The sequence below is a fragment of the Onychostruthus taczanowskii genome, unplaced genomic scaffold (genome assembly GCF_017590055.1).
Source record: "Onychostruthus taczanowskii isolate IOZ18803 unplaced genomic scaffold, ASM1759005v1 scaffold1, whole genome shotgun sequence".
In the NCBI taxonomy this organism is placed as follows: Eukaryota; Metazoa; Chordata; class Aves; order Passeriformes; family Passeridae; genus Onychostruthus; species Onychostruthus taczanowskii.
The window spans coordinates 11,630,639-11,654,432 of NW_024496525.1; the positions used below are offsets into that span (position 1 = coordinate 11,630,639).

Below are 23,794 nucleotides of genomic sequence, written 5' to 3' on the forward strand. Positions count from 1 at the left end.
TGTTCAAGAAGGAAGATAAACTGAGATCCCAATTAAACTGCACTGAAAACATATGCTAGAACCACTTTGGGATTAATGTCTTTTAACTTTATCACTTAGTATCACTTAGCTTGAAAAGAGTTACTATATCGACAGTATGTCTACAAGTTCTATCCCCCTACAATTCCCACACTGGATAAATTAACACATACCAGAAAAAAACAGAAGAAAGAAAAAAAAAAGAAAAAGAGTGAGGGAAAAGGAGAAATAGAAGCATAATCAAGTCACATGAATTTTCCTCTTTCATAAAATAAATTAGAAGTATATTCATCTCAAATCTTTTAGAGGTGCAGTAATACCAATTATTTATTGCACTTTTCATTAATTTTATACAGAAATTAAGCAGTTTCTACAACTTTTATTTTTTTTGGAAAAGAAAATCCAAGGAATCCATCCAGTTCACCATTGTTAACACAGCCTTTCCTGTGTGAAAGTTTTTGAGGAAGTTAAGAATGAACCTGTCAAATTATGCTATCAGACAAAAAGTTCACTTCCCAGCTCTTAACAGAAATGAAAGCTAAATATGACAACAGGAATAATTTACCTCAAGGCAACTTAAGGTATAGATTTACTGTTCAAGAATATCTGTGTGGCATGTGCATTTCTCGTTGTTGAAGGTTATAACACATTCCTGCACTCCTACCTAGTAAGCTTATGTTGCTAGCTTATGCTGTTGTGTACAGGCTTTTCCTGTGTTACTAGAAACATTCTCCTGTATTCTGTACCGTGTAAAGAATAGTGTTGACCCTCCTTTTGAAAATCACTGACTTTGTATTGTTAACTTAGAAAAAGAAAAAAAAAAAGACACAGTTAAAATAAAGTTTAAATAGAATTTGTCTTCAAAAATAGTCCTATTTTCTCTGTTCCAGTTCTAAGATGGGGGTTGCTTTATCCTTTATACTCTTTTGCTTTCTATATGTATTTCTTTACCTTACAGGTCCTATCATCTTATTGTTAACCCTGTTTTCTTTATGCTAAAGAGATTGAGAAGAAACTAGTTTTGGTTCCAGAAAACCAAAGTCTTTTATTGGCTCTTTTCTTATTCAAAATTCTAAATAATTCTACTCTTGGTGAGCAGCTGATTAGGATCTCTCCAGAAACTTTGTTGCAGATTACACAGGCCTACATCATCAGAAGTTAAGTCTTAGTCCCTTGCATTCATAGTGAAGGCAGTTACTACTCTTCTCAATATTACTTCTTAAGAATTCGGGGGAAAAAAGGAAGCTTCATATTCTTGTAACTTTAAAATAGGTGTTTGTTTTTTTTTTTTCCTCCAAAAGCCTATCCTAATCCTATGAATATGATATTTCAAGAAGAATATGATAGTATCAATTTTGGAGATTTGTTTTTACATTATTTTATGGAAGAATTCTCTGAGTAACAAGTTTTTGAATTGTAGGGTTGATTAGTGAGGAAAGGCTGGGTTTTTTTCCCCCCTATTTTAACTACACATAATGGTTAACTCATGCTTTATTGATGTGTGTGGTTATGATTCTTTTACAATATGTTCATATATTATGGCTTAGAGTTTGGTTCAATGCAACTTTCAGAAGACCTTTATATACCAATATTTCTTGAAACTGGTAATTATGATTTATTTTTATCTATTTGAAATTTTACTAAGAAGAGAAAATAGATTTTTTTTTTATTTTAAAAGACTTTCTTAAGAATCCAGATGATTTTAAAATTCTGAGCATATATAAAACATGTTCTTGTTAGTCAGATAAGGCTTTAGAATGTGGATTTTTTAACTGAATGCAATGCCATGAAAATGTAACTTGGATTTCTAATGGTCTTGATAAATGCAAGTAATATCAGGTAGTTGCCCCTCAGGTGAGGGTTTCATGCTACACTAATACTTATGTACAAAGTGAGCTATTTAAAATATGGTTCCTTTGCAACAGTAGTGAAATGCCTTTTAGTAGTGTTCTTTTTTTCACCACAGGACAAAGCCATGAATTTCTGCCCCAATCTCTTGACATTGCTGCAGCTCTCTACACTTGTCTTGTGGCTGTGCATAAGAGCATTCTGCAACCACTCTTGATATCTGCAGGAAGGAGTTCTGCTCCTGTCAGTGGATTTATCAGAAATTACAGATGGAGTAGCAATTACTTTGAAGTGATTATACCATTTGTGCTATTGCTTACTGATTTACAGTCAAACTAGACTACAAAACTGGAATTGAAAGCGTAATTATTTTTACTGAACACTGTCAAAAACAGCATTATCAAATTTTTGAGGTGTTTCTGTTATCATATACTAGTCTATCTCAGAGAAATAAACCCCCATTTGCTCTCTTGGACGCACATAATAAGTTGATGAATGCAGTTCAGTTGGGGAGTTAAAAATGCATTGAAAATAATGGGCCATAACATTCTAGGGTTAACATTTATTCATAGATGATGCAATTAAATAAAACAGGCATTAACTTCAAGGTCAGTCAGGGAAGTAATAAAAGTTAATATTTTAATTGAATTCTAATTGCCCCCCATTGATACATGTAAGTTAAATAAAATAGATGTCAGTCCTGCAAATTATAGTTCCCTTCCTAATTAATTTTTTAATTCTACATAGAGTCATCCAGGCCCTGGACCTTTTTGTTGGTTTATCCATCCATTCAGCTTCCTTCACATCTAGTTCCACTGAGGATAAATTTGGAGGATGTGGTACTAAGAATTTACAATACATTATTCTTCTCATTAGTCTAAGCCATTTTAAGAATCTGAATCAATAAAGTGTACCAAATAGAAGTACAGATTTAAAAAAGCTATTTTGTAAGAATAGTTCCAGATACTTTATTATACGAATTGTAGCAACAGACATACAGCTTCATCGATGCATGCACAGCAGAAGAGATTGGAGATGTGGATTACTGTTCTGCAAATTGAAAGTTGCATTGCTTTCTGATGCCTTTTCCAGACAGTCTCTATTCACTCACAATATTAACCTGTTGGAAGCTAAAAGTACTATGTTTCTAAATAAATGCAAGCTGTCCAAAAATAGAATTCTGCTGAGATACAGGAAGGATACATGCACTTCACAGATTTTTATGTACATGTGGGATATCACTAAAGAGTTTACCCATAGTGTATACATAGGCAATTTATTTGTATTTCATAAAGTATTTGTATTATGGTTTCTTTTAAATTATTGATTTGCATTCATTACTGCACAGAATATATGTCCATATTACCAAAGAGAACCTTGTGAAAGAAGTGATATGTCAGTGTGTCTGGTTCTGAGAACTTCTTCCCTTCTCATATGTTTGTAATGTATCCCTTGGTTTAAATTTAGAGGAAATCAATCTGTTTTTATCAAGGAGACAAAGGTTGCTTATCTTAGCAAAGTAATTATATTAAAGGAAGAATGTTACTATAAATGTGTGAAATTATACTGTAATGCAGTACTCTTTCATTTACGTCAAGAGAAATTGCTTGTTTGGCCTAATACCTATCCCATTATAATCAGGGACAAAATGCTAAGCTGATGTAAGTTGGAAGAGATCACCAGAACCATTTAACTATTGAAATTGAATTAATATATTTGAAAACTATTTCCACAAGAATAAATTATGATCATATATCTAGCACATACATTTTTAGTGTGTTAAAAAAAAAGCAATAAACCAATACAAAAAAGGAATAGAATGCGGAAAAAACCTCAGTCTTTTTAAACTTTAATTATTAAGCAGTTTAAAAGCATTCCCCCACATCATAAGGGAATTTTTAATGTACTTCAATGAAATATTTAAAAACTTTCATAGTGTTGTGAAATCTCATTCACTCTAACTTGTTTTAGTTTCACAGGAATTTAAATATACCAAGATCATGATTGTAAAAATTAAGACACATATTAGCTATTTTAACTCAGCAATGACTTTATATAATAGTGTACTGTACATTTATATAACAGCTTTCATCATCAACAATCTAAAGTGCTTTGCAAGGTACATATTTTAGAAATTGCTTCTGAATGGAGTAATTTTGGTGGCAGCTCTGTAATGATACCTATTATGAAGCAGTAGAGTAGGAAAAAATAGACAAGTATTGTATCAGTACAAAAAGGAGCCCAAACCACAATAACTAGGAGTAGTAAAAAATGGGATAACTGAAAATTTCACAACGTTCCTTCAGTTTCAGGAGTTATAATTTTGTTTTTTCTCATTTGCTTCATATGGTAAGACCTTTTGACAACTTTATATCAAATCCAACTAGCATATTTACTTGGTTGAAGATGTCAGCTTTTGAAACAGTTGTTCCTGGATTATTTTATCCCACTGCTCATTTTTGCCAGTTACTTGGTTTATCCTGACAAGTGACTGTTAAATGCCATGAGCTGGCCAAAATTAAAAAGTCAAGAAGTTGAAACAGGAATACAGAGGACCAAATCAGAGCTGCTATCAAGTGTTAATAGGGCTTACTTTTTTTACAAAGAAAAATAAATCAAAATGTAGACATAATACAGAATATTTTGTGATGGATCTAAAGGTGCAACATTTAGTACGTTCTGTAAGGCTGAGTTTTCTTTATATCTCCATCCTTTTTAATCTTACATTTTATAGTTGCATAGAATACACTAAGAATGGGATTTGGCAAAAGAACTTTTCATTATAAGCCGGTGTCTCTTCCAGTTGCAGGAAGTATAAAAACATTAAATTATATTTTAATTCCATAAGTATCTACAAAGGTAACTTCTGACTTAAAGAGGTAGTATCCTTGTAGTATTTTTATTACCATGGACTTGTGTGTTTACTTCACTGGTTAGTGGAATTTCTAAGAAAGAGATACAATAGCTTTTCCACTTGACATGTAGTGAAATGGTAACTAGCTTTGTTTTTCCATAAAACTGGAAAATATTTGCCCAAAGATTAGGGAAAATTCTGACTCAGTGTATTTTCTTTAGGATAGTAATTATTTTAGATAATGTGGAGTTTCTAAGGGAGATGTAATATTTTTTAAGAAGAAAAAAAATTAGACATTTCTTGATGTCATAATAATACTTCATAAGAAATATTTTTACATATTTTTGGGGTTTTTTTGCAGGTTTAGATCCAGATAAACATCTAGGAAAAACTATAGGTGAAATGCAGCCTGCTCTTCTGGAGGTGAGTATAACTTAAAGGATATTCATATAGTTAAACTTGCAGTTAAAAAGAAACACAGGCAGAAATTCAGTAAAATTAACTTAATAAAAATTATTTTCATAAATTAGGTGTTAACCCAAAGCTTAGCTTTGTACACAGAATATAAGCCTTTGCTAAGCACTTTTCTTATCAAAAAACATTATTTCTTGACATAGTTCACAAATGGTGTCACCATCTTTAAAACAAACTAAAGGCATGAAACCTCAATATTGCAGGAACACTAACTGGTGTATCAGTATGATACAGCTAAATAATTGTACATTAGAGACTTTCACAGCAAGAAATAGTAGTGGCAAAGTCATAGGTGATACAAAACTTCCCCGAAGATTCCTATTTGCAGGTTTCCTACCATTTATACAATCTGACTGCATACAGTGGGGCCTTTAAAAATTGAGTAAGAGATGTATTCTTGAGGATGTATTTGATTCTGTGCAAAGGACTGTGTGTCCTCATACCAGGATAATGCTTGTTGGCAGAGCTAGTAGATTTATTTAAAGAAAAATAATTCAACTACGGAAAAGACAAAAGACCAGATTTTGTACTTGAGGCTTCTTCAAGTTTGATGTAGAAGCATCAAACATCAAGCTAAGTAAACTTTAAGAATAAGTTCTGAAATTGTGTTTTCATGTATTGTCTGTGACAATACCAGTTTACCACAATTCCTTGTTCTTGAGCCTGTTAGATACCCACAGTGATTGCATGTCTCTTAAAAGGATCTTGATGTAGCTTTCAGTGTAGGCTGTCTAAATGTCCACAAAATTACTGGTCAACCTAGCTTCATAAGTAGTTTGTTTTGGAACACTTAAGGGTGTGGCTAACATGCAGAAGAGAAAGAAAAAGTAACTAGAACTTTAAAAACTCTTTTCCTACTGAAAGATAGAGGAGTTACATAGTAATTATATCTTATGTTTAACTCCTTTTTTAAAGTTATTTACAAGGAGAGGAGAAGATAGGTAATTGCTACTTGGGAAAGCTGGCAAGAAATAATTGAGGTACATAACATTCAAATAACCTTACCTGAAGAGATGGTATTGGTCTGTTCTTAACTTGAGATTTGTTGCTTCAGACCTGGAGAATCTGCCCAGAAATCTTCCCCCCCTCCTTCCTGGCCATCTGCTATGTAAACCAGTTGGTGTACAATCCCATTCATTACCTTTTTTTGTAAGTCTTGTTTCACGTATCTCTTAAAATCATCTCAACATTCTGCATTCACAGAAAGCTTCTGTAATCAAAATTCAGGTTGCAGCCTCAGTGGGGTTGCAGCTGGATAACTACTCACCTCAGTTGAATCAGTCTTGATTTCTTTAAAACTGTAGCAGCAAGTATTGCAATTTTAATTGTGCTAATAAGAAGTATTCTTGGGCATTTGATTTCACCATTATTCATTTTAAAAAGAAAATAATAAACTATGAAATCCAAAAGTACCTGGTATTTTTTGTGAATTGCATATATTCGTCATCAGGTTTGATATCTTAATTAAAGTGATTCTTACTTATGTAGTTTCACTGAAATTATTACTGTTATGGTTTAACACTTCTCAAAACCCACATTTGATTATTTTATCTTTTATTAATACAGCAATAAACAAAGCAGTGACTGCCTAAAATGTACAAATAGGGCACTCTGGCACTTCTTCCAGTGCTTGTCAGGTCATTGTAGGGAAGACTACACAACTGATAATTTGTTCATTTGGCTGTTGCTTGTGCATATGTATGCTAGGAAAGTCAAAGCCATTACAAATACTTCTTTTTACTAGATACATAGTTGGCTTTAAGGCCTTATAAAACCAAATCATTAACTATAAACAGAAGAAAAATACTTACGATGTGAAAAATACTCTTTTACAAACTAGTGAAGTTTTCAGCATCAGAAGTTCTGGCAGACAGAATATGAAAACAAGGAGTTCACAGTTTCCAGTAAGGAAGAGACATAAAATTTAATATTCTGACCATACCATATAAAACACCACAATGATTTAATGTTTAACACTGTACATATCCAAAACTGCCATGGCTTTATACACACATGATTTTTGATTTCTACTCTATTATCTAACCAAAAATTTCAAATTTTACAGTAAATTTGTTTTTCTTGTTGGGTTTTTTTTTGCTAATATAGTTTTTTCCTGTTGTTTGGAATTGTTTTTTGAGTTCTGTGGTGACATCTGATGTTACATTACCATAGTCGTTTATTCTGCTAGGTGGAGGGTATTTCATTACAGCATTTTTCCTAGTGTGATATGCAAGTTTGTGAGTTTTTGCAGTTTGCAATTGTTTGGAATTAATAAAGTAATGTTCTCTATGTTCTTCAGTTCTGTTGAAAATCACTTGATATCTAAATAATTTCAGTGCCCAGAAAGAGCCACAAAATGTCATATCTGTTGAGTAATTTGGGACTTGTACTACTGATCTGGAAATAGAACTCACTCACTTCTTTTTTTTTTTTTTTTTTTTGGAAACATTTACATTAAGGAACTGTCAATGAGACCAAAATTAACTTGTATTGCTATAATACACCTGTTAGAATTTGTCTTTTGGATATATAAGAAATAAGCATGAACTAGTCATTCTCCTTTTAGCAAAAAATTTCTGGTTGAGGCATTATAAGAGTGGTGGTTAGAAAAAATCCCCAACAAATAAATCCACAATCCAGCCCTGATTTCCTCCACTCAGTTATTTGATTTTGAAAACATATTATCCTAATTTTTCAGTCTTCTAAGTTACTTTGAAATTATAATAATTACTGACATAAAGGTAAGTTGTTTTTTTCTGCAGTAGCAGTAGAAAAATGGAGGACTAGTGAGTGGGAAAAGCTTTTTTGCAATTTTTTTTTTCACATTACTTTCAGAATGTTGAACTTAGGAGTGCAATGATAATCTGCATGATCTGCCATAGTTTCAGCAGGGCTGGCTATTACTGGCTCAGGACATCAGCACTGCAGAAAGGAAAGTTTTTGAATTAATATTTTTTTCTAATTGATAGGTCTTTGATTAGTCTTTGAGGAATGGTTGCTAGATAATTGCTAAATTATTACATTACTTTCATGTCCCAATATTTCCTCTGTAACAGAAGTCTCAGCTTTTTACACTAAAGAATTTTCTGTCAACTTATGTCTCAGGTTGTGATCCCACTGTCCTTTGAATTTGTTAATAGAATGGCAAATGGACATTAATGTTATATTTGTCTGTAATTCTGCTCTGCCAATAAGCAATAGGAAAATGTTTATTTGTATGCTTGCCTCAAAACTTGATGAGAACATCCTGATGTAAAGAGCATTTCTGTAAATGTAAAGAGTTTATTAAGTCTTACAATTTCTGTCTGGGAACAAAGTCTTCACTTGAAAAAGGAAGTACTTGAATTCAAATATTTATCTTTGATTATGAAAGTTAAAGAAGGAAGCTTTATTCCTTGTGTTTCATTCCCAAGGTGGTAGGAAGAGACTGCTCTTTAGGTAATGTTTGGACTGGTCATTTATTTGTATCTCACTTATATGTATGTTCTATATCTCATTGGGTACTTAAGATGAACTTTGTGTAGCCTGGAAGATGGTTTAATCATAGATTGCTTTTGGAATTTGAAGTGGACTTGTATTACTTGCAATTAATATTGTTCAACTTGTGAATTTGCAGTTTCCTGGCTCATCTGTACTAGAAGGCAGATTTAGCAGTCATAAAACTTAAGAGTCCATTCTATTCTATTATTATTAATGTAGCATCCAATTTGCAAACCCAAATAATAGGTCCTCAAATAATGATAATATTCTAAATTATTAACAGGCAAAATTCTCATGCCATTGATGACATTTGAAAAATATTACTGACTTTGTTAAATGAACGTTAAGGATCTGTTCTATGAGCTGCTAAATATCTTTTGGTCCTGTTGACATTTGTGAGAACTGAAAACCCTTTAGCACCTTGTATAATTGGTGTCAAGAATGATGTTGAAGCCAGTGACATTGAAAATGAGAATTTCTCACAACAAAGATAGGAAATAGTCTTAGATTTTCTGAGTATTCAATGTTAATTGCCAATAATTATTCTAGACACTGTTTACAAGCAGAGCTACCAATTTTGAAAGTGATTTGTAAACAGTCACTCCATGTTTTCACTGTGGAAAGGTTGCAGTTAGAAAGATCTTTTCTGGTTTTCTCTCTTTCAATTTTTAATAGTTTTCTTTAGGGTTTTTTGTTTTGGTTTGTTTTTTTTTTTTTTTTTTCAAATAGAGTAAGAATAAAAGGTTTTGACTAACTGTTTTGTAGGTTGTCCATTCTTGTTGCATCAACATTAATTATCCCTGATGTATTTGTCCTATAGAAACCTTGTTGCCATTGTTGACAGATGGAGTTCTCTTTTATGTCAGGAGTGTAATTTTTTAATGAGCACTTGATTAAAGGTTCTCTTTTGCTCCTTTTCTTTGAAAGGGAATGTGAAAGGGAAAATTAAAAATAACTCTCATAACAAGATACTGAAAAAATGTTTCAAACATGCTCCAAAAGAGATTTTGATTTTATAGCAGCACACAACTAATTATTCACATAGAACATTACCAAGGTATTGTTTTCTCAGAGCATTTTCCTTTTCTGTGAAATAATGGCTGAAGATGATTCAGGCCTTTGGTTTAAGTAACCAAAGTTATAAACACTCTTTGAAGTTTTTAAGTAAGAAGCTTTGAAAGAGAACTGTAAAGTAACATGAACTACATTCAGCTTCAACAATAAAAATACCGTATCATTTGCATATATGTAATAGACTTGCTGCACAAATATTCTAGTGACCATATAAAAATGTAATCTACGATGTATAAATATCACAGTCTTATATTTGCCTCAAAAGAAGCAGCAGATTTGGAATATTTTCTAGCCTCCAGACAGACTTTTTCTAGCCCTCTGATGTTCTGGAGAACTGTATTTCTACTTTGACTGCAGAAGCATCATGGGTGGGCTTCTGTTCCTCTAAGGAAAGGCATAAAGGGGTTAAATAAATATTCCCAAAAGTAACATTAGTGTTTGCAATGGAGTTAAGGACTGTAGTTCAAGTTCTTACGAGTCACTTAAAGCAGAATGTTAGTACTTGTTTAATGTTAAAAAACCTGGACAGGGCTTGACTTGAATCACTGCAGTGAACTTTAGAAGGTGATATAATCTGCTGCTGGGGACATGAATTTCTGCTGAAGACAAAGAGAGGGTGTCCCCATGCTCAGATCTGGTGCTTGATTACTGTCTATCAATACAGTACATTGAAACAGTAGTAGAGTGAGCCACTGAGCAGTTATGCACTCCTTACTCCAGCAAAAGAACTTCAGTTCATGCTCCACAGCTGCTCATTTGTAAAGCAGGAATTAATTAAGATAGTCATGTCTCATATTTTGAATGCTTCAGTTTTTATCTAGTTATGTATTTGAGTGAGATATCCGAAGCTTCAGGAATATTCATAAATATATGTTGATTTAGAAAGTATATTAAGTACAATTTATGAAAGAAACAACGTGTTTCTCTTTAGATCTTGCTTTAGCTTTTTGCTTTTGACTTATGAAATTCTCATTTGTTTTGTTAGATTTTTTTGAAAGAATATTTACCTAAACATAGAATACAGATTCTGAATCTCTCATCAAAAAATGTGTTCATGGTATATACTTCTATGTGAAGTGCTACTCCTTGTGTTGAATCAGTAAAAGTTTCTCCTCCAAGTGAAATAGACATGCTAAAGAAAGACAAGTATGGGAGTCTGAACCAGCTTTCATGGCCACTGAGAAAGAGGAACCAGGAATCAGTTTGTTAATCTAAATATTACAGTGCCAGTTCTGCTTAAAATATAACACATTGGTAATTTTAATCACTGTAAGAGGCACACAAAGAAATCAAGACCTGACTGTATGATGATTGGGTTTTTTCAGCTTTGTAATGTGTAGGCTTTTAGAAAGAACATGTGGCTTAACCCCAGCTAGCAACTAGTATGTACTGGTTTTGACATTTTCAGCAAAATGTGTTTAATAAACTTCTTTAGTGTAATACTTACATGTTTAAATTTCTCTTTCTTGATAGCTCTCTGAAAAATATGGAGTCCATGTTTGTGGAGAAGGAGGAGAATATGAAACGTTCACTCTGGACTGCCCTCTGTTTAAGAAGAAAATAGTTGTGTAAGGAACAGTTTCTTCTATATATTATATTAAAACAATGGGAGCATCTTAAAGTTTAGTCTGAGACAGCTAGAGGTGGTAAGAGGTTACACATGGCATCTGCAGAGGTAAAACGTTCTTTAAGTTCACAGACACTCATGTTATTTAACACTGGCAAAGTTATCTGGAAACCTAAATCAATACCTGACATGATGAGGCGTTCATAGAGGGCTATAAACTTTTTAGACATTTGCACTTTCGTTTACTTGCTGATTATGGCCTGCAGTAAAACTGGTACCTATACACTGACACTTTTATCCTTTCATGAAGTGTGAATTGCCTGTAATATTTATCTTTCATTACAGCTAAATTTGATAAAGTGCCACTTCAGTAGCCTGTGGGTTCCATTAACTGTTTATATGTGTGTGTAAGTTTAGTAGCTTAGAATGATAACAATAAACACTTTTCTTCAATTACTAGAGGGTATTTTAAATACAAATTTTGTATGAATCCATCTCAATTACACTGAATAGTTTATTCCTTTGACATTAATAGCTAAAATCTGTGTAGTGAGCTGTGCAAAATACTTGTGTGTTGTTTCTTATAAGTCTGTTAAGTAGCTGGGCCTGGCTGCTTCAAGTAAAATATTTTAACTGCTGTTCTTTTTCTGAAGCAAGTAAACAGACCAGTAATCATGTACTGGTGATTGATTCTCAGTCATCTTAGTGCAGGTCCAGATTATGGAGCATATAGGCATGAGTAATGCTTTCATGGTGCAGGTCCATTTGTTTCACTTTTCTTTAAGACTTGGATCTGTCTGTGTAAGGAATAGAGAACCAAGAACTGTTAGCTCCATTTCATTGCACGGCATTTGGGAGGAGATCAATAGACAAAGTGGTTAAAGCATTGGCAGCTAATCTTGGCAGATGTCCACTGAAATACTGGTTGATTATGCCCTTGGTTTGGGATCAACCAAAGACCAGTTTAAGTAGGAATATATTGTAATATATTCTAAAAGTATATCTGGTTATCAGTGATATAAAGACAGTTCAAGTGACTAGGAAAAGCTGAAGCAGAGGTGGTATGGCTGAGTAATAAGAGTCTTTATTTCTCTTGGTAATACTCCAAGTAATAAAAGTGAAAAATAAAAGCACAAAAAATACATAAATATTTAAATTAGTGAATATTTAATAATAAATATGTGGCACAGTGGACTTTTGAACACTTCTTCAATGAGTTTAACTGTATGAACTTCACAAGAAAAATATTCTATAGTTTCTTCTTTAAATAAGTTATGAATTTTTTTCTACTTTGTATTCTTGCTTTTCATATACACTGAATCTAACCAGACTTTGTAATCATCTCTACTCTGCTTGTAGAGTTTCCAAATGTTTAGATATATATGGTTCAGGTATACATGTCTCCTGGTTTCAGCTAGGCCGGGTTTAGAGTTTTGCAATAGCTGGGAGGCGGCCTTGCCGAGGACACTAATGTTATTTGATAGGACCTCACTACACTGCCCTAGGACCCCCCAGGGTTGGGGGAAAGGCACTCAGGAACTCTCTCCCTCTCTCTCTGAGAGAGGAGTGTTCCTCCCTGTTGAAAAAACCTGGCAGGGGGGAGCCATCTGTATTGTTCATTGTAGCAGGGTTCTCAATGAGTGTTTTTGAATGTGAATCACTCACATTGTATTCTTTTGTTATTAATATTGTACTGATATTGTTCATTTTCTTATCTCACTGCTGCTTCCAGTAAATTGTTCTTATCTGAACCCATGATCTTGGCCTTTCCTGCCTCCAATTCTCAACTCCATCCCACCCATGGGGAGGGGAAAACAGGGTCAGGGGGCAGTGAAAGAGAGAAGTGTGTGGTTTTGGAGAGTTTCAGTGCGGGCACTGAATTTGGGATTACCATTCCTAAAGCAGGACTAAATCCTGACGCAATTTTTAAGGCTTAAATGGTGTTGTAAGCATTGCAATTTAGAGGTTAAAACCTGTCAGGATTTTCAAGATCCCTAAATTCTGAACAACTCCAAAACATCTCCTGAGTTAAAAGTTTCTAAGGAAGACATTAAAGAATACTTTTGCCTTCAACACAGGTATGATGGATTAATCTTGGGTGGCTGCCAAGTTCTCACCAAGCTGTTCTCACTCTCCCTCTTTAGGAAGAGAGGGAGAGAAAATAAGATGAAAAGATTTGTAGGTCAAGAAGAGAGCAATGTGATGGCTTACCAATTACTGTAATGGGAAACCACATTCAATTTGGGGAAAATTAATGTAATTTATTGCCAAATTTAATAAATAATTTTTTTAAAGTAGCATAGTGGGAAGCAAATATACCTTCTCACCAGGCTTAACTTCACTTCATCATTCCTGACTTTTCTACATCCTCCCCAATGAGCAGTGCAAGGAGGTGGAGAATGAAACGGTCAGCTCGTAACAGTCTTTGCTGCCCCCTTCCCTTCACACTTTTCCCCTGCTCGTGCTTGGGTCTTTTCCATGGCTCCTTCATGAACTGTTACAATGTGTGTCCTTCCCACCAGGCAAGTTCTTCAAGAACTGCTCCAGTGCAAGTGCTTTCCATGGGGCATGGTCCTTCAGGAACAGACTGTTCCTCATGGGTTTTCCATGGGGCTCAGTCCTGTCAGAAAAACTGCTTCTGTGTGGGTTTCTGCACAGACTCAGTTTGTGTATCTGCTCTGATGTCTCCTTCCTGGCCTGCAGGGCAGCAACCTGCTTCACCACGGTATTTTCCACAGGCTACATAGAATCTGTTCTGGCATTTGAAGTGCTCTGCTCACTCCTTCACTGACTTTGGTGTCTGCAGGGCTGTCACTACCATGTTTTTCTCACTCCTGTTGCAGCATAGTTTTAAAATATGTTATCACTGAGACACCACCAATGTTGCTGATGAGTTCAGCATCCCTTGGTCTCACATCATAGAGACCACCGCTGAACACTAACCCCTGCAACCAAAACATTGCCACATAAACCTAAAACAGGAGAAGATCTAGTATGCCTGTCATTTATAACACTATTTGCAGGTAGTGTTTTCACTGGTCAGTGATTTTTGCCCTCTCAAGCTTGGCAGGATATGTTTCTACAGTATATCCTTGCAAAATATAAAAATATGCTGGCTCAGGAAAAAATAAAATACAACCTTGAATGTTCCTTGCTATGGAGAAGTGGGAGTCTCTTCAATGTCAGACTGTATGACAAATTTTACTTCTGAATGTTAAGTTGAATTCTTGCCATTCTTCTCTGTCTTCATTCAAAAATGTACCTCACAAAGGAAGCATGACAGATTGAGTGAAACATATATTTGAAAATAAACAATATCTAGTAGTGAAAGCAAAATCTTACAACCAAAATATTGAACAAGAGTCTGATTGGGGTTTATCTGGTTTTCCCAGGTAGTCTATTTTAATCTAGTTGTCAGCTTTCTCACTCTCAGTGTTGGAAATTACCAAGCATTTCCTGTCCTTCTCATGCTGGTACTTAAAGTACAATTAATCAACGTTTCTTGAAATTTTAAAGATCTATTTCTCATCTATAAGAGTACCATCTAATATCTACTCTTGTGATAAAGGCCTGTTTGTTCATGGAATGCAGGATAGTTTGATCTTTCGGAAAGTAAATTGTCACATTTTAAATACCATTTTCCTTTCTATATCTTACTATTAGCTCTGTGTTTAGGCTTGTAATTCTAAGTTTGGAGTTAAAAGCAAAATTATAAAATTTTATTTAATTTCTGTAAACATGAAAAAATAGTAATGTTCTGAGAAGCATTGATTGTACTCTTAGTCTTGTTCTAGCTTGATGTGTTTGTCCTGAGAAAGTTACAGAGTTGCAGAAAGTTACAGTGTTGTAAAATTACTGGATGCTTTCTAGATCATATAGAAGTCTTGAGAGATCAGATGATTTTGATTTCAAAACAAATAGCTGATTGAGACAGTTTTTCAACTGTTGTTCGGTTTTTTTTCAGTCTTCTGAAAATTTCCTTAACAAAATTCATGTGTTTCCATTACAATCAAACATGAATCATCTTAGGTAGTCAAGTTCCTACTCAAAATTCAGATTTTTAGTGTGAAATGGCCTTATAGACTTTATTGGGGTCTCACAAATCATTGTTTTTCATTTTAAATTTCTGCTTTTCCTGTGTTTTGAGTTGGTTGGGGTTTTTTTACTATTTTCCAAGCTGGATATGACCTGTCAACTTCAGGACTTGATTAGGTTTTTTAATTGGAAACTAATTGGATGTAAACAGAACTATTCTGCTCTCCACCAATTTTTTTTTTTACTTATTTCTGTTAGAATTAGAAGACACCATTGTCACTTGAAAACAATGATTTTAATCTGAAGGAACTATGTATAAAGTATCTTATATCTTAAATAAAACCAATATTTTAATCATAAAGAATCTTGATAATTGCTCTCAAGAATGAACCTGAGGCCTATTCATCAAAAGACTTTAAAAGTTTGCTTAAAGTGGATCTTCTTATGTTAAAAGTATTTATCATTATTTTGTGATGTTTTGTTATTTTTAAATCCCAAAACACATTTTATAGAACAGATATTTCTGTTAATTTTACGCTTTTTTTGGGATCTGGCCAAAGCTTCAACCATTTTGAGTTTGCATTGGTTTTATGTGATATTACTAGAAATCTATCTATATCATCTCTTTGAACACTATGAAGGTACCAAGGGCACCGTGGTTTCCGGAAAATTATGTGTCCTTTGCTTACTTTCAACAACTTTCAGATTTTCTTTTACTGCATCTGAATTTCTCTTATGTTTTCCTTGAGTTTCTCACCTTCTGATGTTTGTTTCTTAGAGCTACCTTTTTCTTAAGTAGTAAAACTGTGCATATGGATATAACAGATACTGCCTCTTGTGAATCAAAGTGTGACAGATTGTGTCTGTAAAAATGAAAACTAAAATTAACTAATTTGAATCAGCACACAGGAAGTTTAACATTGTTACCAACACATTTGGCATTAAAAAGTTGTGTCTGGTAGTCTTCACTATCAGATGCAAGATGGCTGGATCAGTCGATTTCTCAGTATGCAATACTGTATGTTGTTAATACTTCAGAAACTAATCTCTCAAGCATTATCAAAACAATGGACTTTTGAAAAATTTCCTATTGATGGAATTTAAAGGTTGCTTTATGTATTAGTCTCTGGAATCTACAACACAGTGTAGTTTACACTGTCATAGACTGCAGCTAACTAATTCTCTTAATATTGGTCTAGGAGTGTGGGAAAAGAGTGGAAGATTGGCAAGGAGGGTTGTAAATACTCTCAAGTGACTTGCAGCTGGGGTGTCAAAAACATATGTATCATAGTAATTGTTTTTGGCCTCATGTGTTAGATGAGTAGAGCATCTGTGTTTAGATAACACAAGCCTGTGATAGACTGTGGGACCCTATTGAACACGCTTGAGATTCCTGCCTGGCTGTGGGAAAGATGAAAGCACAGTGAGATATAGCACCCATGCCAATCCCTGAGATGCAGGCGGGACCCGCAGGTTTGGTGATGCTTTAGCATGGACCAAGTCTCTGGACTGCCTGTGTCCCTTCTTTTGTGCCCCTGCCTGAATGCTGCTTCAGGGGCCCCAGGTGGTGAGGTAACAAAAACAAGCTTACTCTTTGCATTTCATCTTTGGTTTTATGGTTGTTGCTGCATCTGCTGTGCCAGCTCACTCGGGAAGTATAGTTTATTCCTTTTGAAAATTGAAAAGTTGTGAAGGTAATGTATTGTTCAACAATATGGTTTTATATAACTAACTTGGTCTTAATTTATATGAAAACATTGATAAGAAATTAATAGATTTTCAATGAGTTACATTAGATTTTGTGTTATACAGTGACTAGGTGTTGTCTCTCTCTACATATGTATACTATTTGATATAGTCTCTAATATGTATACTATACTATTTAATGATAAAAATTTTGTATTTCAGAGATTCAGCCAAGGTGGTCATGCATTCGGCTGATGCATTTGCACCTGTGGCCTACCTTCATTTTTTAAAACTACACCTGGAGAATAAGGCAAGTAGGCTGCAAATATTCTTTTCCTTTAAAGCTATATGCATGCTTTCTAGTTGTGTTGTCACAATTTGGAGTGAACCACCATATTCTCATATAGGTGTTACATTCAAGTAACAGTGTACATATTTAGCTGAATTTCAGAACTTGCCCTTAGGAATGACCAAGTGCACTTGTGTCAAGTGAATGAGTGCAGGTAGTATACTTGTGTGGTTTTTTGAATCTCAAAACCTCAAGGTGTTCAGTCAGTGTGGTTCAGTGAAGCACGTGTGCAACCTGGGTAGAAGAGCTGCACTGTAGAACACAATTGTATTAGGAAATGGTATGAACCAAATGAGTGTTGATTTGTTGGGAGGTGGCGTCTCTTTTTGATATTTTGGTTATAATGTGGATGATTTAAAACCTTGCTAACCTGTAAGTGCTTGAGTTTTGAATGTTCTGGGTTTTGCTTTTTTTCCATATGAAAAATACACCTAATGAGTGACTTCTAATTATGTGGAGATTATCTTGGTCAAAAATTTTAAAGGAATCATTATTAGTTTATTGGAATTAATTCTATTAATTTATGATTCTGTAGAAAGAGCAGAACATGAATAGGAACTCCAGTAGTTTAAATGTTGCAGACTTTCATGTGAGCAGAACTAAGGTCAAAACAGACAATATTTCATCACTTTTCTGTTTTTCATTTTATTATTTTGCAGTTAAAATGATTTTCTTTTCTTCCTGAGCCTCTGAAGTATTAGTATTTTGCTGAAGAGAGTGCATCATGATCTTTTTTCTACTGTTGCAGTCATCTTTTTATAGCTCTTCTTAAGTCATTCTGCACATTGATGATTGAAGTGCAGAAATTGTTACAGAACATGGTTCTATTGGTATCTCAAATTTCATGTCTCTTAAGCAACATTTCCTGCATGTCTTTCAATAGATCATGCCTTCCCCTCTTCCATCTCCCTTTCTTTTTTTAATTTTATTATTGCAAACAGATAAAATGCCCCAGTGTTTTTCTTCCATGATGGCCCCATTTTGCCTTGGAAAGTAAATTGTATTTCATCCTGTCAATTTCTAGTTTTGGATTTCTTTCAAAAATAAAATATTAAATATTTGTGTGGGAGACTGTGAAAAGGATATCAACTGTGTGAAACAAAACCAAATAGGCTGAATAAAGGAAAATTTGGGAATGTGGCATGGTGGAGAAGACTGATAATATATTGATATTTCTTTGGGGGCACTGACTTTATTGCTCATGGCAAACTTGATGCTAAAATGCACCATACATCACTACAATGTGACAGGCTAGGGAAAATGAAAACCACAAAGCTTTACATAAATCAGAGGAGATATCATATTGAAATGCATAACATTTGATATAAGAATCAAGATTTTACTTTTATCTGTTCAGTAACTCTTTTCCCCTTCTTATGTAGATGTTTTAGATTTGGTTAAAGCCTTACAGTTTCAGGTAGTGTTGTAGTAAACAGTATTTCCAATCCATTGTAGACAAACCTGTCACACTGTGCAAGGGGTAAGATTTTCAGCAGCTTGCCCTGAATTTTGGTACATAAACTAATGTATATTTAAAAGGAAAATAGTCTGACTTTTGCAAAAGCATTAATATCTTTTGGTTATAAATTATTTTGTGCCATAGTAAAATAAGCTAAGTTTTTGAGAAGTTATAAATATGGAGAACCAGTCAGTCTTTCAGGTCATAACTGTTAGCATCATTTAACTGCATAATAATAAAGGCATGCCTTCAAGATTGATATGCCTGTAGTATTGTACTTTTGCTCACTATTTGGTGCTTATAAGCCTGTGGAAAATTTTAAGTATCAGTTAGTATTCAGCACTTAACAGCCAATCCCATAATAATAAAGTATTGCAGGAAAAAAACTGCTTCAGAAGGAGAACTAATTTTAGTTTGAGGCTTTCAAGGGATTACTGAAAATTGGGAAAAATAACACACCATTATGAACAATGTGTAAAAGTAGCCACTTTTTTAAGCATTTTGTAGAAAATATTAACAGACTCCACAGTGAAGTGTAATTGTAACAAGTATTGTGACATCAATTTTGTTATAATTTCTGCTGTAAGAGAAACATATTTTTAACTGAATTGTATATTAATTTTGTCTGTTTTATTTGCCACAGGTCTTAATTTTACATTCCTTGAATTTACTTTTAAAATAATTTTGCAATTATAGATAGTGCACCTTGGGTCTCTGCTGTCTTTCCTACTCTATATTGCATTTTCTTTAGCTAAGTCTCTTTATGTTCGACTACAAAGACTGCCTAGAAATTTGGTTTAGATTGTTTCTGGCAGCAAAATGAGCCCTTTTGCCTAGGGGAACATAGCATTGAACTCACTGTTCTGGTTTAATGTATTTCTGTGCAACTTCAACGTGTTTTATGCATAATAATTAAAGATTTTTTCAAACACACCCACTTTTCTTTCATAAATAGTGATGCAGAAAAGGCTAAAGACATAAATACTATATTTTGTTATTAAAAGTATTAAAAATATGATAAACAATTTTTGTAGGCATTTTACAAAAAAACAGTAAGAATAAAAAAGAATGGTAATAAAACACTAATACTCAAAATTTGGGAATGCCTCTTTTACTTCAGGATGAAAAACGAGGTCACCTCTATAATATAGATACCGAGTTTCATCAATATTTTGCTTTGCCAAGGTACTCATTTCATACACTTAAAATGTAGAATGGTTTTTCTGGCGGGAGACAATTTCTGAAGCATATTCTAGATTCTTTGAATTAGGTGTATTGGCCTTCTACTCAATAAAAATTAAATTCTGAGTATTTTCCATTAGGAAAAACAACTGTGAAACTTTTTTTTTAGTTTGTCAGCACAATGCTTTTCCTTTTTGCTGTATTCTTTCTCTTCATTGTGTTGGCGTTGTAAAGATCAGAAACAGAAATTAATGCTGTTGGAGCTTCTGCTGATGGGAACATACCTCTGATGACAGTAGTGAACATACTAGCTGTTGTTCATGCTTTCACATTTGCTCTTTCCCGCATTTAATAATTAATACTTTGTTTCCGAGTTCCAGTGAGCGGGAGCACACACATATCAAACAATACAGCATGGAAAACTGCAGCCCTTAAGTTTGAATAGTCCAGAATTAGAGGGAATCGTGTAGTTTTCTTTCTACACTTTGCAGAAGAAAGAAGCCTGTTTGCCTGTAAGAGACACAGAACTCATGCCTGCTGCTGCTTTTTCTTATAATGGACCATTGCATTGTATTACCTATTATAAACTGATACTGTGTTTTTCTGTTTGTAAAAGATCTTGACCTTGTAGCTGGAACACATCTCAGAAGTGCAAGCAGTTTGCCCCTGTTAAATGGCAGGAGATCTATTATACAGGTCATTTTGGAGAAGATTTTTAAAACACTTGTAGAGTTCTGTGACTTGTAAATTTAGAAAAGGTTTTCAGGAGATATTTGTGTGCCATGTAAACTAAAGGCACACAAGCCTACAGGTTATATATGATTTAACATTGTAGCCTTTTCCTGTCCAGTTCCTCATTATTTTAGTTAGTCTACATTTAGAACTTTAGCTGTAGAGTTAGACTTTGTCAGTGATGTCAGGGAAAATAGGAAGGAGTTTCAAAACATGTTTTGTTTATGGCATTATGGGTAGCATTTTTGAATACTTTGTCATCATTGAGCAATACTTCTCCTAAGCAACCTTATGTAGCTATGATATTATGAAAATCCTTTGCTGGGATTTTTCCTCTCCTGAGAAGATGAGGAGCCTCAGGAGAGAAATGTAAACAATTACTATCTGCTGCTGTGGAATGCAACAGGTGCATCTGTGATTGGTCCATGTGGATTGTTTTCCATTGATGACCAATCACAGCCACCTGTGCCAAGGCTGTGAGCAGTCACAGGATTTTTGTTATTCCATTCTGCTCTGTTCTTGTTGAGCCTTCTGATCTCTCTGTTCTTTTAGTATAGTCTTAATGTAGCATTTTAATATAATATCTAACATAATAAATCAGCCTTCTGAAATGGAGTCAAGCCTCGTGTCTCCACACACAGAGAGGAATCATCAACACCTTTAGTTTCCCTTCTGCATAATAAGAATATAGATAACTCTTGTAGTTTTGTTTTCAGAACTTAATAACAAAATATCAAAAAACTTTTTTTGTGCTCTGATTTATTTCTAACACTACGATAATAAATAAAGGATTTTCTTTTCTTCTCTATTTGCTTTCAGATTCAGTCCAGTTCTCTGAGGAAAGATAATTTTTTTGTTCTCTTTTCATAGTGAAGATACTTTATTTGAAAGTATTTTAGCGCAACGGACATTCTTTCCTATGATTCTGTACATTGTACTCAAAATAATGCAAGATGCATATGATCCCTCTCATTATATTTATTTCAAGGAGTTCTGTTATCAAGGTACATCACAAAGAATAAAGAGATAATCTTTTGTCTTCTGAGCTCTCTGCTCCACTGTATTCTCATTGCTGCTCAGTGGGAGAGTTATCAGTTTTAGAATTGTGTTGTGATAGGTTTTTATACCAGTTTCTGTAGCAGAGAATGTAAGCTTTTTAAAAAGACAATCTGTTGTTTTCATAAAAGACCACTGCATGGAATTTCAGCTATATCAGTCAAAGTCCTAGCTCCAAGGCTTTTTCAACAGGAGAATTTGGATCTTGGAACACTTGTGCATTTGCTTAACTTCATTCTGAGCACACTTGCATCAATGACATGAGTTATGTGAATATAGTTAAGTGTATGCATGCATGCAGGCTCTGATCCAAAATTAGGTTGGTATCACAATGTACAGTGGGTGTGGGAGAAACTGTGTAACAAATGGGAAAATATATTGCTTCTGTGAAGTAACATGAAAATGTTATGCGATAAAATAGGTTCTGTAAGATTTAATTAAAATGTCATTATAGCAAACTTGATTTTTTCTTTTTAAAGCGATGAGACTATTATTCAGGGAAAGTTACTCTGTTTGTGGCAGTCTATAAGTTTTAGCTTCTTAGATTACTTAATCTGTTGAGAGGAATGGAAGACCAACATTTGTATGGATTTAAATATAGCTACCAAAAAGAGTATGGCAGCTCTGCTTAGGCTGGCATTGAGCCTGTTGTTCCTTGGGTGCCAGGTTCCACGCTTAATACTTCTGCTGTAGCCTGCACCTGTGCTGCTGTGGGAAGTGATTGATTACCAATGTTTTTGGAGCCTTGAATGAGTCATTGTGATGTATCATAGGCATTGAAATCAACAGACATCCCAAATTTTTTTGCAGACTTTGCATCTTGTAAGAGATCTCTGATATTTCACAATAATTTCCAAAAATTTTTTATCTGTAGATCTTTTCAAAGGTGATTATATAAATCTTAATAAAAGTGAGTAAAAAACTGGCAAGCTGGATCTTTTTCCTTTCCAGTTAACATTTTTTTTTCCCTTCTGATGGATTTTTATGGCATAGTGAAGTTAAAATCCAGGTGATGTTAAATCAAAACCCGAAGTAGCAGTGTAGTGGCATCATTCACATCACCATGTCTGTGCCTGCTTACTCGGGGCTAGGACCAAGAGGTGCCAACTCTGCATGTGTTACTTTAGAACTCCTCTGAATGCCCATGCTACAATGCAAATTGATTGTTTCATGGTGGATGCTATGAATTGCTCAGTGAAAATTATTTATTTATTAAAACAACAAAACATTTGCAAGAAGCAAGTGGTAGCACTTCTAGCATGTGATGCTGCTATACAATCTGTACATTTCCATGAAGTGGTATCTTGTAGATAAAAAAAAAAAGAAACTTTTGAAACAGTTTAATTTCCTTGGTTCTTGTAGCTTAAACCATCTTAAGATCTTTTTCAATTACAGATTTGTGTTCCTGCTTCTTTATTTTTTTAAGTTATACCTGAAGACTTAGGAGCAATCATGCATCCCTCTAGGGAATGGCAAGATGCACCCACTGATAGCAGTAGTCAAAGGTGTAATTCAATGAGTAGGAAATGGTACAGATGCTGCTGGATGCTTGTCTTCTGCAATGTTGGAATGCGTGTCATGTTTGTGCTAAATTGCAGTTTTTGTCTGGGCTATTATGTTACATCTTCTTGACTTCTTTTAACCTCTGAGGTACAATTGATTCAAGTAAAGTAGATTATTGCCTTGACTTTCATGTCTTTCTTGGAGGAATGAATAAAATGAAGTCCAATCAAAGAACATCAGCCCTTCTTAGATAATAGACTTAGTGTTTACAGTGCTTATAAAACTACCTATGACCTCTTTCAGTGTCAGCAGAACTGAGTTTCCTCTCACAGATAACGATCTTTTTGTAATTTAACCTTTTCTTAAAATTTCCAAATGTACTTCTTTAACTTAACTGGATCCTTTTTCACTTCAGTGAAGTCAAACATTGATGGTTGGGTTGAGTTATCACAGAGTTCTCATGCATACTGTAGTTTT

At 34.1% G+C, this 23,794-nt stretch overlaps 1 protein-coding gene across 1 annotated transcript in view; it reads left to right on the forward strand.

Moving 5' to 3' along the window:
• DPH6 (diphthamine biosynthesis 6) overlaps window positions 1–23,794 on the forward strand; it is a 191,350-nt gene that overhangs the window by 50,419 nt on the left and 117,137 nt on the right. Inside the window, exons 6-8 of the mRNA XM_041397884.1 lie at window positions 5,082–5,143; window positions 11,222–11,316; window positions 17,259–17,346. Coding sequence (XP_041253818.1) covers window positions 5,082–5,143; window positions 11,222–11,316; window positions 17,259–17,346 — 245 coding nt within the window. The remainder of the gene's footprint in view (window positions 1–5,081; window positions 5,144–11,221; window positions 11,317–17,258; window positions 17,347–23,794) is intronic.